The 17157-nt window shown below is 38.8% G+C and overlaps 1 protein-coding gene across 4 annotated transcripts in view; it reads right to left on the bottom strand.

Annotated features, from left to right (window-relative positions):
• LOC149156925 (uncharacterized) overlaps positions 1-17157 on the bottom strand; it is a 387270-nt gene that overhangs the window by 221038 nt on the left and 149075 nt on the right. For all 4 annotated transcript variants that reach the window (XM_089445409.1, XM_089445410.1, XM_089445413.1 and 1 more), the window contains exon 5: positions 2218-2300. In XM_089445409.1, coding sequence (XP_089301535.1) covers positions 2218-2300 — 83 coding nt within the window. The remainder of the gene's footprint in view (positions 1-2217; positions 2301-17157) is intronic.

Raw genomic sequence — 17157 nt, 5'->3', positions numbered from 1 at the left:
CATGTCATTATTTCTTTCATGCTTGTTTCAAGTTATGTTAGTATGCAGCTATCTCATATTAATATAAGAATTAATTGCTTTCTTTAGGAAAAGAAATCTTCTACTGGATAATAGATGTATCTCTAGGAATTCTTTCCACTGAACTTATTTAATTTCATGTCAATTTAATGATTTGTGGTGAAGTTTTGTAGATGAATCATTATTTGGTCAAGGTTTTCAAGCGTGAGAAGAAATTCTCGGAGGAATCAACCCATTCTTGAAAAATATTCAAGGAGAACCTGCATGTTTTGAATTTCAAAGTCTCATCTATATCTTATTTGTGTCTTGCAGAGATTCTTTCAAGTTTCTTAAAGCTTTTATTTCTTGCATCAAAATATCAAACTTGGAAAAATTATTTTTTACGTATTGTACTTCATTTATCAATATCTGGCTATTTCAAAGAGCTAAGTCGTGGCTAGTGAAAGAGGAGAATTTGCTCATACACTTTGGCCTAGCCTCTTGTAGATTATTTTTGTAACATACTTTGTTGTCATCTTGGTCTAACATCTGAGCTATTTTCGTATCCTTTTGAGCAAGATAGTTTCCATGCTTTGATTTGTAGACTTATTCATCTTGAAAGCATTTATAATATCTTGTGCTAACAATTTAGTGTTTCACTTTTTAGGGTTATTTTGGCTTTCCATTTGAAATCATTTCACTTCATTTTAAGCAAAATACAATTTCATTTCTTAAAGAGAAAATACTTGAAAGGTACTGGTTGTTTATTGTTTCATGCTTATCTTATGATGGTTATTGCTCATATCAATTTTTTGCTTATAAATCTTAAAGAGATAATTTATTTAACTCTAACAATTCCCCTAGAAACTGACATCCTTTTTAAATTAACTTTTCATTAGGGACTACCCCCCTTAGCTAACCTAGGAAATAGCTCAAATGGAGAGAGTTGGGATTAGTGTGACAACCCCTTCTCTAAGTTCCTTGCCACCAACCACACCTTGTGGGGTTGAAGGTTTTCCTCACTGACTTGTAGGCAGGTGTAGGTGGCAGGGTTAACAATACTCATTTCAATATGTATCATATGTAACAAGCAAGAGAAGAAATGAAAAAATTATTATTATTAGAACATCGGTTTCATGCTCTTTATTGATGGTCTTCTAGGTAAAAGCATGTTCTTTGTGCTTTTGGGGTTTTTTAGGTCTTAGGATTTATTGTCTTGAGTCAAAGGAGTCAAAATCATGTTTATAAGATCCTTCTAGGAAAAATATAATTGTAAAAAGAATTATTTTGAGTCTAGAAAGTCCGAGAAACTCCAAAAGTACAAGTCGGCCCTAACAGTTACAAGTTGGCCTAGAGGAGGGAATTCGAACCCTTGAGAAGGCTATATAAAGGAGCAATTTGACCTCATTTGGGACTCACTCATCCATAAGTTCGATCTATCAACAAAGAAATTCGATCTATAGCTGGGAGAAGTAGAAGAGGAGAGTGAAGGTCTAAGAAGCAAGAAGAATCCAAGAAGGAAAAATCTTTGTCTTGGGCTCCATCTCTTTCACACGTTTGAAGTTCTAGGGTTTCTAGTGCTGCAAAAGGAGGCCGAAGTTGCAGGTTCGAGTTGCAGGAGGATGAAGTGTTGTATCTTGTCGCTGGAAGGAAGCATACCCTACCTTGACCTTGTTGACCTTGGGAAGAGCTATCTTGATCTAGGAAGGTCTCAAGAAGAGGTAGAATTAGGGTTTCCATAGAAGCTGCAAAGCCAAAATTGCAGGGTCAAAGTTGCAGGACGAGTTGCAGTATTGAAGCTGACAAGTCAAAGTTGTAGTTTAAAGTTGGTTGGTGCAGAATCAAGGAAAGACTTGTTGGAGGGCTGACTTGGTACTTGAAGGACTTGGTCTAGGGTTTGGGTCTTCGTATCATTTTGAAGCAGATTTTATAAGAAGAGAAGAGTTTACTGGGTTTTCCCCTTGGATGGGTTTTGCCCTGACTAAGAGCCTAATTTTTGTGTCTTCTGTTGTTGCTATTTCATTCCTAATATTTGTTTGATGAAAAAATCTAACTAAAGAACATAAGAAGAATAACTAAGTTCACAAGCAAGTATGAATGGAAAGGAAAATAAGATTTAATAAGCTACCATGTTCCATTTTCCAACAGTAGGTCCCAATCCATGATATTTCTAGTTGTAAAAAATAAGTTTGTTTAAACACGGGGTTAAATTTGACAAACCTGTTCAATCCCACAAAGATACAGGGATGGATTCACAAAAAACGGAACAAGCAGTTGTAAATTACGTTGATACAAATCCCTTCCTGCACAATTGAAAAATCCAAAACTTCTAAACAAAGACAAAACATTAAAACAATAAGCAAATCATCAACACCATTTCTAATATGATAGAACATGCATTTCAAATCACTGGATGTTAGGGCCTTAATGTACTAATTATGCTAAATGATTCCTTAGTAGCATAGTTCTGAGTAATATGCATTATGAAAAAAATAGAAAAAGAATCAGATATGAGGACATCAACATGAATAATTGTGATATAAAGTATATTATCATATAAATATGTATTAGGGGTGTACTTCAATGTGGAATCAAGAAGGGGACACCATACCCGTAGTAAGACTAATAGAGAATGGTCAGCCTTCACTTCTATGTGTCTTCTAATACCCCTGGTTAATGACATCAGGGAGTTGGGTAGACAACATCCTAAGGTAATCATCCTTGTAACTTCCCAGGTATCAATGTTGTAAAACGTAAGGAAAATCATACAGTGCAGATCATAATATTGCAGAAGTGTAAAGAAGAAAGCACAGACGCAAAACTAGCACAAGCACAACACCATCTCTAGCATGCTCTAATTATGGCGCACAAACAATTCTAGCATGAGAGCTAAATTGGCACCAAAGTGATATCCGTGGATTGTTGATGTGGATGTGATTGTTACACAAAGCTTGAATTGGACAAATTTGATCATTGACCCTGTCAATTCTATCATCGGTGAGGTACGTGGAAAACTTGGTCAGCTTTGATTAGTCCCAAATCTATAAAGTATTAAATTGTCAATACTTTATTCCCCTGGTTGGATTAGATTGTTAGAGAAAGTTAGTGAGTTATTGAGTAAGCCAAAGTGTTGGCTGTAAACTTATTTTTAATCCATTGGAACTGTAAACTTCTTGTGTAGGCGCACATGACGTGCATGATGTAATGGCTGGGGCGGATGGCTTTCACACCCCCCACCCAAGTTCGAATCCTGCGAGGTTGTATAATGAGATTGTAAATGAGGTTGTAAAAATGAGATTGTAAAATGTACTGGGTCCCGCCGAAGCTTACAAAAAAAAAAAACTTCTTGTGTAGGCAAAAAGCTCGTACAACATATTTGAGAGCCATTTGTGGTGTATTCTAGTTAAAAAGAGTTAGCTTTTCTGCAATATCTTCATGCAGGAGTTTCCTTTATGGAGAATGTTTTATCATTCAAGTTTGAGTTGTAATCTTCTTAAGGGTTAAATTATTTAACTATTGGTGTGGAACTGTCAAGCTATTCTTGGGACAATTATGTTCTGAAGTTTTGTTGTTATCCTTAACTGAATTGTGCAGTATTGTAGTGGGTTGTTTTGTGTTGTTAAGTGCAGAACTTCTTAAAGATCAGTGTGATGATGTTCTAGAGATTGGTACAGGACCCTCTTGTATTGTAGAGCTAATATGAAGAAGAGGACAATGTTATATGAAGGTTGTGCAGAATATGCACTGGTGTTAGAGAAGGTTACATGTAATTAGCAAGGTACTCAGTGCATTATTAGTCTTTTTCCCAGAAAATCTATGTGCTAATCAGATTTCTAGAACCACATGTTACTCCTAGAACATGCACAAGCCCTAGGTGTCGACGATAGGTAGGCATTATCATACATTTGAATGCATAATTTTTCATTGAGGATACTCTTAGGCATTTTCACATCCCCAAGGCATATTTGCATAGTTGAAGGCATGATAATCTTCATGGGTACATTTCACATCACACATAGCACGTTCTACATATTTCGAGGCAAGATATGGCATATTGGCACTTGTTACAAGGCTTTTTGGTGGAACACCCTCTTTAGGATAATGACAAAAGGCATACAACACCCATCTACATGGTCAAACAACCCTCTTCTGCTTGAACACCCTTCATCCAAGGAAGGTTTCATGAAGACAAAGGAGTACATTGTTGAAGCAAGCTGACGTTTCAGCCCCCACAAGGCACAAAATATTTTTAAGGTCACTATTTAATGGAGCACTATTGATTTGGGGTAGCATCGGATGTGCTCTAGCCATGAAAATTGGTGGAGAGGCTAAAAAACACGAGATCTCCAAGACTCAGCAATGGTTTGGACAGATTGTACCCGGTTTGGAAGATATTAAAATAATTAATATTTTTAATGGAGTTCCCAAGTCTAAACTTGGGAAAAATAAAATATTAATGGGTATTAATATAAAACTGGGTTAGAAGGTTCCAAAAGTCATGGATCAAGCCAAATCTAATCTTAGCCGTTGAGTAGAGATTTAATCTCCGCTGTTGATGGACTAACGAGAAAAGTATAAAAGGAGGCTTGAGGGTCAGTTGGAGAACACACTAGAGTGATCAGTCATTCATTTTGCTAGAGTGGGGTTGCTAAGCAAAGTTGAATCAATGATCAGCAGCAAAGGGCAGTGAGTAAAAGGCAGAGGTAGGGACAATACTGGGAGACCAGCACAAAAGCGGAGAGAGCCAGAGCAGCAGTCAGTCCAGGCTACGCAGAGCCCAGTAGAGGCAGCGCAGAGCCTAGAGAGACTGCGTCATCCACGCAGAGGGCAGAGGGAGTGACGTAGAGGCTCCCAGAGGCTGCGCAGTGCCTCAAAGGGCTGACGCAAAGGGTCCTGGGGCTGACGCAGGTCAGCAGGAGGCTGACGCAGTGGCCAAAAGGGCCAGCGCTGAGCTTCAGTTGTGCCGGAGAGGGTTTCGTGGGATAGGTTTTCTGAATACCTGTTTCCAGATATAGAGGTATTGTTGCCGTATATTTTTCTCTGTCGGGTGAGCCGGTTTAGGCACCCAGTTGTACTCAATAAACTGCATAATAATATAACCCTCTGAATAGCTACACCGGTTTTCCATAATTGGGTTTTTCCGAGGACATTGGTCCAAAATAACGGTGTCACTTGTGTGCTTGTTTTCTTTCAGTTGATGATCTGTAGATGTTAATGTTGTACTTGTGTTTATTTTCAGTGTTTACATGGTAAATAACTTGTTAAGTAATTAAACAAGTAGGTGAAATAAACCAGATAGTACAGGGAGAATTTCCAATGGGTTAGACTTAGAAATTCCAACAAACACTTGGCATAGAATGTTCTAGAATACATGTCTTGTAATATTCCTAATTGGAAATAACAGCAAATACCAAACCAATAAACAAGGAACAACAAAAATAAATGAAGGACATGGCCACAAATTAAAGCACAATACATGTCAGCTAAATATTTTGAGCCATTTTATTAATAAACTGGTATTGGGTACATAGAATAAGCTGAAATGATAGAACCTTGGCTTGCCAAGCAAGTTGAGCAAAACCCACATGATATATCTTAGGCCTAGATAGGGAAATGTCCTAGAACAAGAAATGCACACTACTTAGAAATAAATTGTTGTTGGTTGACTGATGGAACAAGGATTTCCACCTGAAATATTGCCTAGAAAATTATACAAAATTAACCCCAAGCTCCTCTCACCAAACCCAGAAATACCCAGAAATAGTTCGGGCTAGTTCTAGGTAGTGAAATTTGACCCCCACAAGTGCGAGTGGTCCAGATTGGCTGCTAATGCGTACCACTGGAGGAAGAATCACTGTTGTGGCTGCTCCCCAATTTCTCCTGAAATTTCCCTCAAAATCCATTGCTAAATTCCCTTCCGGAGCCCAAAAATCCTTCAACTCCAAGCACCTCACTCCTCCAACTCCTATGATTGCGCAGGCACTGCACAGTCACCTCCATGCACATCCAGAGCTGGGTAAATTCGGCCCACAAAAATGCCACAACTCCGACCCTACAAATATTCACTGTTGACCTCTACTGGTCAACTACCCATGCAGTGCACCCCGTTTTTCTTGACAGAAAGAAGCAGCACCTGATCAGCATGTCTGTGCCATCCTGCCATCATCAGCAGCTTGATGTTTTTGATTGTAAACCCAGTCTGCATATATTAATTGTAAATAATCTTAGCAGACATGAGTCATGTATGTATTTTGCCTAGGTGGACCTAACTTTCTGATGATAATCTACGTCCCGGAAGGTTTTTCGTCTCACCAATCCACGGATCGGCAGAGTTTTCCTTCAAACCTGACCCCAAAGCCGGGATTGATTTTGTCATTAGAACTTTAGGAGAATCCTAGTGTGTTGATCTGCTAGATTATCGTGGTGTCGCAGAGCTGGGTGATTTATTAGGGTCTGTATTAAGTGGGCTTGTCCCCTTGAGATGTAAATTGTAAAAGTCATGATGTAATGTGTCCTGAGGGTCGAGAAATGTTTTAAATCCCCTCATGAGTCCTAAGTCCTAGGTCCTAGGCGATGTTTCCGAAAGCTTAGTTCAGTGATCCATGTTAAATGAATTAAAAAATTAAAAAATGAATAAAAATAATAAAATAATAAAAAATTAAAAAAGAAAATGAAGCAAAAACCCTAACTAATAAAATAATAATATTTTAAGTTAATAAATCGACGGATGAGATCAAGAGATGTCTTGATCCTCATCAACGGTCGAGATCATTTCTACATGGATCACTCGAACTAGCCGTTAGGATCATTTCCTTTATATAGGGTCTTAGGGGGTCATTTCAGAGGATCTGATCTGGGAGTCTGTACTGAAAAAGCTCTCTTGTAATCTGATTTTCTGGTTAATAAAAAGACTTTGGGGTCCAAATCGTGTTGGTGTTGCTCTCTGGAATTGCTGTGAGATCTTTAATTTTCTGCATATTTCAGTTTTCAGCCATTAATCATAGCTTGTTTTTAGAGTAGTGTGAGCACAGGTATCTTGTTCACCTGCTAGGGTTTGAGGGCTGCTAGGGTTTCTGAAATAATGGCAGGTATCTCCATTATTTCCTGAGATCTAGCAGCTTTCTCTCTCTCTTTGCTGATGGTTGCTTGAGATGTGCAGGAAAACATTTTTGAAGGAAATTTTGTGGGCGTTCGGGGAAGTTCTCGGCTGAACCAGCCAACTCCCGCAAGCACTTTCTGTGCAGAGCCCAGCTGATTGTTCCCTAGGTTAATCATTTAAAGTTTCTTTTCTGTTTTACATTGAGAGATTTTCTTTCTGCTCACAGTGAAGTTCAAAAAATTTCTGATATACTGAAAACATTACTGCAATTATTGTCAAATCTGGCATTTCAGGGGCCAAATCTGTAAATTTATTAACTGTCTTAGAGTTTCAAATTTTTTCAATAGGGTTTTTAGTTTATTTTCTGGCATACTTCATTAGGGTTTTGTTTTTCTTTTGCAGGTATAGCGTTTTGTCTTTGCAAGACCATCGTCAATCTTCTCAGCCCCAAGCACCTGCAAACGCATAAGGTGATCAATCGATACGGGCCAGATAACAACAGAAATTTCTCTGCGGCTGGGGTTGTAGACACTTCGATCTCAGTGCTCAGCTTGTCGTATAAGCGCCAGTGTAACGTCAATAAAAATTCACGCGTTTTTGTAAATCACGTAACTGCTGGAAACTTTGACCTGCAGCAAGAAAATGCGCTAATCACTCATTAATCATCTCTTCATTTTACACTTCTGATCTGAGGCCGCAAGTTTGGGCAATCATTTTACGCGGCGGTGCATTGGTTGGACAAAACGTTGGATGAAGGCATTGTGTGAAGTCGTTGCTGCAACTGTAAAATTTTCGTGGGCCGGCAATCACCATCGAAATTTCCTTTGTTTGAATCGTACCCAGTCCCCCTTCACGCAGGTGAACAGTGGCACCAAATTTTATCAGGTAGCAATCACCAATCACGCAATCGGCGGCTCAGGTAATCTCCAAGCATTCAGTATCAGGTAAAATCGATTTGCTGTTTTTCTGCATGTGCTCAAGCCCGCCGGGTCAGAAATCGATTCAAAGCTCTGCCTCACGCCATCGAAATCTCTGCCGTCCCTCGCTGTCAATGATACCTCCGTGGGCTTCTTTTTTACCGCGCTGCTGCCTTTTTTCGTTGCCACCTTCCAAACTCCTGCTTTCATTCGCTGTCTGCCTTCTCAGTCGCCATAGTGTAGCGTGTTTATGCAGTGGATCATTTAATTACGCTTTGGTTATGAGGGTATACGTATTTTCTTAAATTTTGGCATTTGATTGTTATGCATGTGCGTGGATAGGGTTTAGGTTTAGATTTCGTTTTAATGTTAGATTTTAAATAGATTTTTATGTTAGTTTTTATTTAGTTTCGTTTTAATTAAATTTTAATGTGTTAGCATGTTTTAATTAGATTTTGGTTTATGTTTTAAACTTTGTTATAAAAAATAAATATAAAAAATAAAAATGTTTTTGTTAGATTTTTTTTTAATTTTAATTTAATTTTTTGTTTAGTTTAGTTTTAAAATTAGATTAGTTTTAGAATTTTAAATTTTTTAGATTTATTTTTAATTTCCATAACATTGAAAAATAAAAATTGAAAAAAGATTTAAAAAATTTTAAAAAATAAAAATTTTGTGGAAAATCATTTTGCCAGTTTCAGTTGCTTTCGCGATATATCTTTCATGCTGAGATCTAAATTTTTTTAAGTCGAGATACGAATCTGATATCTGGTTAATAATTCACGATTCTCGTGGTGGTTTAAAGCATTCATCTCTTTAAAATTCTCGGTTGCTGGATATCGTTTTGATCGTTCTATGAGCATTGTGATTTAGCTGATGATAGATGATTGCTGTTCATGGTCCATATTTTTATCATTTAACAAGTAATCGTCTTAACCATAATCTCTCAAGGCACTGGTCTGCTAAATTAGCCAAATCCATCGAGCCCTTTTTATATCGTATCTCGTGTTTCCCAACCAACTGGTCGACAGTTGGGCTCATCATCTCACAGGGACTACCCCCCTTAGCCGCGGGAAACAGGCTTAAACGGAGGGATCGGGGATCAGAGTGACAGCCCCCGGTCCGAGCGTTGTCGTGCCAATCTGCGCGACAACATTTTTGGCGCCGCTGCCGGGGACAGAGTTTTTCTGTTCCTGGAGTTTCATCGACATTCATCTTCTCATCTCTCATTTGAGCTGGCAGATTCAATATTTTGGCATCTTTTCATCACATATCAGCAGCATCTCTTCGGTGTGTTTCTTGTTTGGGTGGCGACTCCATTTTTTATTTTTTCCCAGACAAGAAGCCTCCCGCATATCTGTTTGTTGGTTACTTCTTGGATCTTAGAATCAGTTTTATTGTTCAAGTGGCGACTCCACTTCTTTCATCTTTTGATTTTCTTGAGCAAAGAGCTAGTTCTATCATCCATCTGATCCCTTATTGTTCATCATGGATTATTCATTTAAACCATGTCATTTTACTGATAATCTCCATGATCTTCCGAAAGAGGCCATTGGTAAATTACTTAAGTTCTCGGGTGATGATTCGGTCGCTGTTAAAAGGCATTTAAACATGTTTACTTGTGTAATGATCTTATACTGTAGATTTCCTCAATATAATAATGAAGATTTCAAGATGCGTCTATTTGTCCGTTCTTTAGAGGGTGATGCCTTGAATTGGTTTAATAACTTTCCTAATGATTTTTTCACTTCTTTACAAGACATTCTCAATGCTTTTAAAGATAGATATGATAGTCCAAACAGCTTGCCTTCTACTTCTAAAATTGTTGAACAGAAAGAAAGTAATTCAGCTGTTGAAGAAAGATTTCAAGGTCAGAATGTGTCATCCACCGGAAATATTGCAGATCATCATAGTGAAAAATCAGGGATAAATGACAATGAAAAGGAGGAGCAAAAACAAATAATACAAGATTTAAAGATGCTGGTGAAAAATCTGGAAAGCAACCAAACTAATCTTATCAATGATGTTAAAACTTTACGCACCCATCTGGAAAAACGTAATAAGGAGATTGAGGACACGCAAAATCAGCATGCTAAGGAAATTGAGGCCATGAAAACTAAACATGAAACGGAAATTGGAAACATGCAAGCGAATCATGAAGAAGAAATAAATTCCATGCAGCATTGCTTGATGAACATAAAGGAAGAAAATGTTAAAGTAATAAAAGACATGGAAGAACATCATGCCAGACAAATTAGTGCTATAAAGGTTGAACACTCTAGTCAGATGGATGCCATTAGAATACAAGTTCAAAAGATTCAACAATGGTCAGATGATAAGAGAAACCAGGAGCCTTCTCATTTGCCGCAACAAGTTCCATCTTACTATGAGGAGGTCATTAAGTGGATAATTGAAGGTGATCCAGATAAGCTTAAAAACGATAAAAATCAGATGCAAGACACAAAAAGACTTAGCATGCATAACTTACACACTTCATCTGATAGTTTCGAAACAGAAAGTTCCAGATCATCAGTGATTCATCCTGCCAGAAAGAAGAAGCGCAAGAGGAAGAAGATTAGACGAAGATTTGATGCATCAGACGGCCGTGAGCAGCTTGATTTTCGGATAGGAAAGAGTCCTACCATATGCAAAATTGGACATGGCACATCCGACAAGCAGCCGACAGATTTGCCTGAAAGCAGGCAAATGCTCAGTATGCACTATATTGAACACATTTGATGCCGTAGGGCATCCTTTGTAGCGTATTTCTAACCCTACTCCTTGTTTTTTCCGCATTTTCATTTCTGCTTTAGATAGTTAATAAATGAAGAGCTTTTTTCTTTCCTGTGCTTAATGTATATGCTGACTTATGGATGGACGCTACTTATTTTTTGTGTTGTATGGATGCAGATTCTGGATTCTCACATTCCTGCAAGCAGCAACGTGTCCCCAAGTAGAGCCAGATGTTGACCTCTACTGGTCAACTACCCATGCAGTGCACCCCGTTTTTCTTGACAGAAAGAAGCAGCACCTGATCAGCATGTCCGTGCCATCCTGCCATCATCAGCAGCTTGATGTTTTTGATTGTAAACCCAGTCTGCATATATTAATTGTAAATAATCTTAGCAGACATGAGTCATGTATGTATTTTGCCTAGGTGGACCTAACTTTCTGATGATAATCTACGTCCCGGAAGGTTTTTCGTCTCACCGATCCACGGATCGGCAGAGTTTTCCTTCAAACCTAACCCCAAAGCCGGGATTGATTTTGTCATTAGAACTTTAGGAGAATCCTAGTGTGTTGATCTGCTAGATTATCGTGGTGTCGCAGAGCTGGGTGATTTATGAGGGTCTGTATTAAGTGGGCTTGTCCCCTTGAGATGTAAATTGTAAAAGTCATGATGTAATGTGTCCTGAGGGTCGAGAAATGTTTTAAATCCCCTCATGAGTCCTAAGTCCTAGGTCCTAGGCGATGTTTCCGAAAGCTTAGTTCAGTGATCCATGTTAAATGAATTAAAAAATTAAAAAATGAATAAAAATAATAAAATAATAAAAAATTAAAAAAGAAAATGAAGCAAAAACCCTAACTAATAAAATAATAATATTTTAAGTTAATAAATCGACGGATGAGATCAAGAGATGTCTTGATCCTCATCAACGGTCGAGATCATTTCTACATGGATCACTCGAACTAGCCGTTAGGATCATTTCCTTTATATAGGGTCTTAGGGGGTCATTTCAGAGGATCTGATCTGGGAGTCTGTACTGAAAAAGCTCTCTTGTAATCTGATTTTCTGGTTAATAAAAAGACTTTGGGGTCCAAATCGTGTTGATGTTGCTCTCTGGAATTGCTGTGAGATCTTTAATTTTCTGCATATTTCAGTTTTCAGCCATTAATCATAGCTTGTTTTTAGAGTAGTGTGAGCACAGGTATCTTGTTCACCTGCTAGGGTTTGAGGGCTGCTAGGGTTTCTGAAATAATGGCAGGTATCTCCATTATTTCCTGAGATCTAGCAGCTTTCTCTCTCTCTTTGCTGATGGTTGCTTGAGATGTGCAGGAAAACATTTTTGAAGGAAATTTTGTGGGCGTTCGGGGAAGTTCTCGGCTGAACCAGCCAACTCCCGCAAGCACTTTCTATGCAGAGCCCAGCTGATTGTTCCCTGGGTTAATCATTTAAAGTTTCTTTTCTGTTTTACATTGAGAGATTTTCTTTCTGCTCACAGTGAAGTTCAAAAAATTTCTGATATACTGAAAACATTACTGCAATTATTGTCAAATCTGGCATTTCAGGGGCCAAATCTGTAAATTTATTAGCTGTCTTAGAGTTTCAAATTTTTTCATTAGGGTTTTTAGTTTATTTTCTGGCATACTTCATTAGGGTTTTGTTTTTCTTTTGCAGGTATAGCGTTTTGTCTTTGCAAGACCATCGTCAATCTTCTCAGCCCCAAGCACCTGCAAACGCATAAGGTGATCAATCGATACGGGCCAGATAACAACAGAAATTTCTCTGCGGCTAGGGTTGTAGACACTTCGATCTCAGTGCTCAGCTTGTCTTATAAGCACCAGTGTAACGTCAATAAAAATTCACGCGTTTTTGTAAATCACGTAACTGCTGGAAACTTTGACCTACAGCAAGAAAATGCGCTAATCACTCATTAATCATCTCTTCATTTTCACTTCTGATCTGAGGCCGCAAGTTTGGGCAATCATTTTACGCGGCGGTGCATTGGTTGGACAAAACGTTGGATGAAGGCATTGTGTGAAGTCGTTGCTGCAACTGTAAAATTTTCGTGGGCCGGCGATCACCATCGAAATTTCCTTTGTTTGAATCGTACCCAGTCCCCCTTCACGCAGGTGAACAGTGGCACCAAATTTTATCAGGTAGCAATCACCAATCACGCAATCGGCGGCTCAGGTAATCTCCAAGCATTCAGTATCAGGTAAAATCGATTTGCTGTTTTTCTGCATGTGCTCAAGCCCGCCGGGTCAGAAATCGATTCAAAGCTCTGCCTCACGCCATCGAAATCTCTGCTGTCCCTCGCTGTCAATGATACCTCCGTGGGCTTCTTTTTTACCGCGCTGCTGCCTTTTTTCATTGCCACCTTCCAAACTCCTGCTTTCATTCGCTGTCTGCCTTCTCAGTCGCCATAGTGTAGCGTGTTTATGCAGTGGATCATTTAATTACGCTTTGGTTATGAGGGTATACGTATTTTCTTAAATTTTGGCATTTGATTGTTATGCATGTGCGTGGATAGGGTTTAGGTTTAGATTTCGTTTTAATGTTAGATTTTAAATAGATTTTTATGTTAGTTTTTATTTAGTTTCGTTTTAATTAAATTTTAATGTGTTAGCATGTTTTAATTAGATTTTGGTTTATGTTTTAAACTTTGTTATAAAAAATAAATATAAAAAAATAAAAATGTTTTTGTTAGATTTTTTTTTAATTTTAATTTAATTTTTTGTTTAGTTTAGTTTTAAAATTAGATTAGTTTTAGAATTTTAAATTTTTTAGATTTATTTTTAATTTCCATAACATTGAAAAATAAAAATTGAAAAAAGATTTAAAAAATTTTAAAAAATAAAAATTTTGTGGAAAATCATTTTGCCAGTTTCAGTTGCTTTCGCGATATATCTTTCATGCTGAGATCTAAATTTTTTTAAGTCGAGATACGAATCTGATGTCTGGTTAATAATTCACGATTCTCGTGGTGGTTTAAAGCATTCATCTCTTTAAAATTCTCGGTTGCTGGATATCGTTTTGATCGTTCTATGAGCATTGTGATTTAGTTGATGATAGATGATTGTTGTTCATGGTCCATATTTTTATCATTTAACAAGTAATCGTCTTAACCATAATCTCTCAAGGCACCGGTCTGCTAAATTAGCCAAATCCATCGAGCCCTTTTTATATCGTATCTCGTGTTTCCCAACCAACTGGTCGACAGTTGGGCTCATCATCTCACAGGGACTACCCCCCTTAGCCGCGGGAAACAGGCTTAAACGGAGGGATCGGGGATCAGAGTGACAGCCCCCGGTCCGAGCGTTGTCGTGCCAATCTGCGCGACAACAGTCACCAAAACTCTCACTGTAAGATGAAGAATTCTCTTGCAATTTCTCGGCTCTCCTAAATCCCTGTAGCTGGCCCAATTTATGCTGCTTGAAATGTCTCTACGCCTTGGTAATTCGCACCACAAAAAAATCTGCTACAATATGGCTCTGTGGAAGCCTGGAAATGGACTCCCCAAATTCCCAACTAGGGAGACACTCGAAGCTCTCCGAAGAAGGGGTAGAATTTCGCTTGAAATTCCTGTGCTCAACAACACTCCAAACCCTTGAGCTGAGGACCTCCAAGAAATGTTAATTTCTGAAATGCAATAGATAAAGATGAGAAATGCCTCCTTGCTGCCTTATATAGCCATGGACCCTTTTCCTCCCCTTTGTGGCCCCCACAATCCACTAGCTCGTCCCCCTTCTTTGACGTTTGGTTTCCCCCTCTTGGTGTGTATTGCCTCCTTGGTGACCACCACCTTGCCTCCCAAAGTCGCACTTCTCTCTCCATTGGTGTGCATAGCCTCCTTGTGGCCTCCCCAGACAGTAAATCAAAATTGGGGACATCACATGTGAAGACATCCCTTGGAAGCATAATTCAATTTCTAAGGGAGAGCTCAGCCATTTCAGCTCACAAGTAGCACATTTATTAATGTAAAGTCACCAATTAGTCGAGCACTCAGCCCAAGAATCTCACACAAGGCACGCATAGAAAGATCAAGTCATATTTTGAAGGAGAACCTAGCCTTTGAGGCCCACATATGACACATTTTATCACTTTAAAATTATATTAATGCTTGTTTAGTTGAGTTCCCTCCTTCCATGGATATGTAGACAATTCTGATAATATTTTATTCCATGTAAAAGTGATATAGAAAGCTATAAAAGGCCTTCTCTCCATCTGCAGGGTGTTTTGGTTGTGGAGAGATCCCTAGACTATTGAGCTGTAAGTCAAAGCTATCTTGTGCAGGTTTGGATCTTCATTGAAGAAATATTCAGGGCTACAATCATTCAATAGTAAGGCTATTGCTGTATCTTCCTTTCCACTCTTTTATGCTGGAAATGATTTTGTTGTTATAAGGTTTATCTTCCAGCATAAGAGGTCTGAAATGTGACTATTTTCTCCTCTTGGAGACTCTTAATTTCAGATCTGGATTATGTTATGTAACTGGGCTTCTTTTTCCTTAATAGAGGGCTGTGTTTTGCTTCATATTTCAGATCCTGATGTTGTTTGATGAAACAAGAATGCAATAAAATTAGTGCATTTTTATGATCTTATTATGCTGGTTTGCATCTCATTTTGCAACACAGTTATAACTAAGATGGATTGCTGTTCTAGGCATCTTTGTTGGTCTAATATTGTCTATCATCAAGTCTTCCAAGCCAGTGTTTTGACTCTATTTTCCCAAGGATTAGGCATTGAGTTACTTGAATCCACCACCATATATCTATTGTATATCATAAACACTTCAATTGTTAAATCTGGTTTTGTTTTAGAAGACAATAAGAGTTGATTCAGGAAAACCCTCTTTGCCCCAAAGGAAAGCCGGCCTAAAGTGAAGGGAGATTGATCCGAATCCATTAAGGGAACACAATGACATACTGTTAATTTGGTATGTTCTATGCTTAAGAGCAATTTACTTCAAATTTCTTATTAGCCCAACATCAATTTCTAGATTAGCAATCACATCAGCATGATAGTAAAATGCAGATAGAACATAAACATAAACAGTAGAAGACAAGCCAAGACAAGAGGACACAAGATGTGGCACTAGCCAGGGACAAACCCCAATGTCAGGGAACCCTTGATCAATTCTTCTTATAATCTTCAATAGTTCAGCAGAGAGAGAGAGAGAGGATAGTACAAATATACAATTCTGATATTTTTATGACAGCAACAGCAAACCCTAACCAGCAAAGTCAAAGCTAGTCAAACAAGTCAGATTTGACCTCTAATCAGCTCAGTCATCAACCCAAACAACTCGGCCTCCAACAGCAAGGAGAAGCAGCCCAAAACAAACTGAAAAGCATTGTCAAACTTCGGTCAACTGCAATCAGCCCTGCGGCCAGCCCTAGCACAATCAACGCTGGTCAATGCAGAGGCAAGGAGGGGTCCACAAGGATGTCCAAAACTGCAGCCTGCCTAGGAGAGGCAGCCTAACCCAATCCGCAGTCAAGGAGAGAAGACGCTGTCCAAAACAAAGTCCAAAACCCTTCTGCAACTTCGGTCAACCTTAGTCAACGCTGCCCTAACAGAAAATCAGAATTCGGCCTTCCACACATGTGAGAGAGACAGCTCCAGAAATGCGTACCCAAACAAGAGAGAGAAGGATGAGATGAGATGGTGAAATGAAGCCATGAGGTCTCCTCTTTTTATAGCAACGTTGAGGTTAAGTTGGGGGTGAAAAATAACTAATTTGCTTGTTGGCCGACCTTGACAAATTGTCAAGAATATAAATAAATTCATATCTCCATAAATACATGTCGGAATCAAATGATCTTTAGATCAATCCTACACCTCTCAGAGAGAGGAATCCAAGAAAAATATCAGCTGCCCCAAATAAGGTGACCCATATGGAGTTTGGCCCTAGTTGCCAATTTTAACACTCCCTCTCAACTAGGGAGAACTCCATTTGCTAATCCATCTGTCTGTCGGTACTATCTCTGCCATTAATGCACTGCTCTGCTCTGCTGAACTATGAAGAAGAAGAAGTGATCAAGAATGTATCATACCATTCTCTACTGACCCAAAGTCAGTGCCAGATAAAATAGAGTGTCTCATACCACGCTTACTGACACGAAGTCAATTCCAATAAAGAGAGTGTATCATACCGCTCTTACTGACCCGAAATCAGTTCCAATTGATCCCAGATCAATATCATCCTAGCATAGGGAGTACGGTAGTACACGATGCGTCCATCAGTAGTACTATGGTCCCTATCCTCATTTCCCTACTCATTGGCCAGATGAGAGGTACTTCCCATGTGTCCTAGACTACATGGGTAGGATGTCTCAGCAGGAGAAGGATGAACCACTCATCCTGCCTACATGTTGCCACGGGGTATCACAGGGGAAGGCTAAACCACTCACCCTGTA

The sequence above is a fragment of the Pinus tabuliformis genome, chromosome 9 (assembly GCF_031772625.1).
Source record: "Pinus tabuliformis cultivar Carrire ecotype Pingquan chromosome 9, CPIR1, whole genome shotgun sequence".
In the NCBI taxonomy this organism is placed as follows: Eukaryota; Viridiplantae; Streptophyta; class Pinopsida; order Pinales; family Pinaceae; genus Pinus; species Pinus tabuliformis.
The sequence above is the reverse complement of the archived record's forward strand: the minus strand, read 5'-3'. Positions and strand labels throughout refer to the sequence as shown.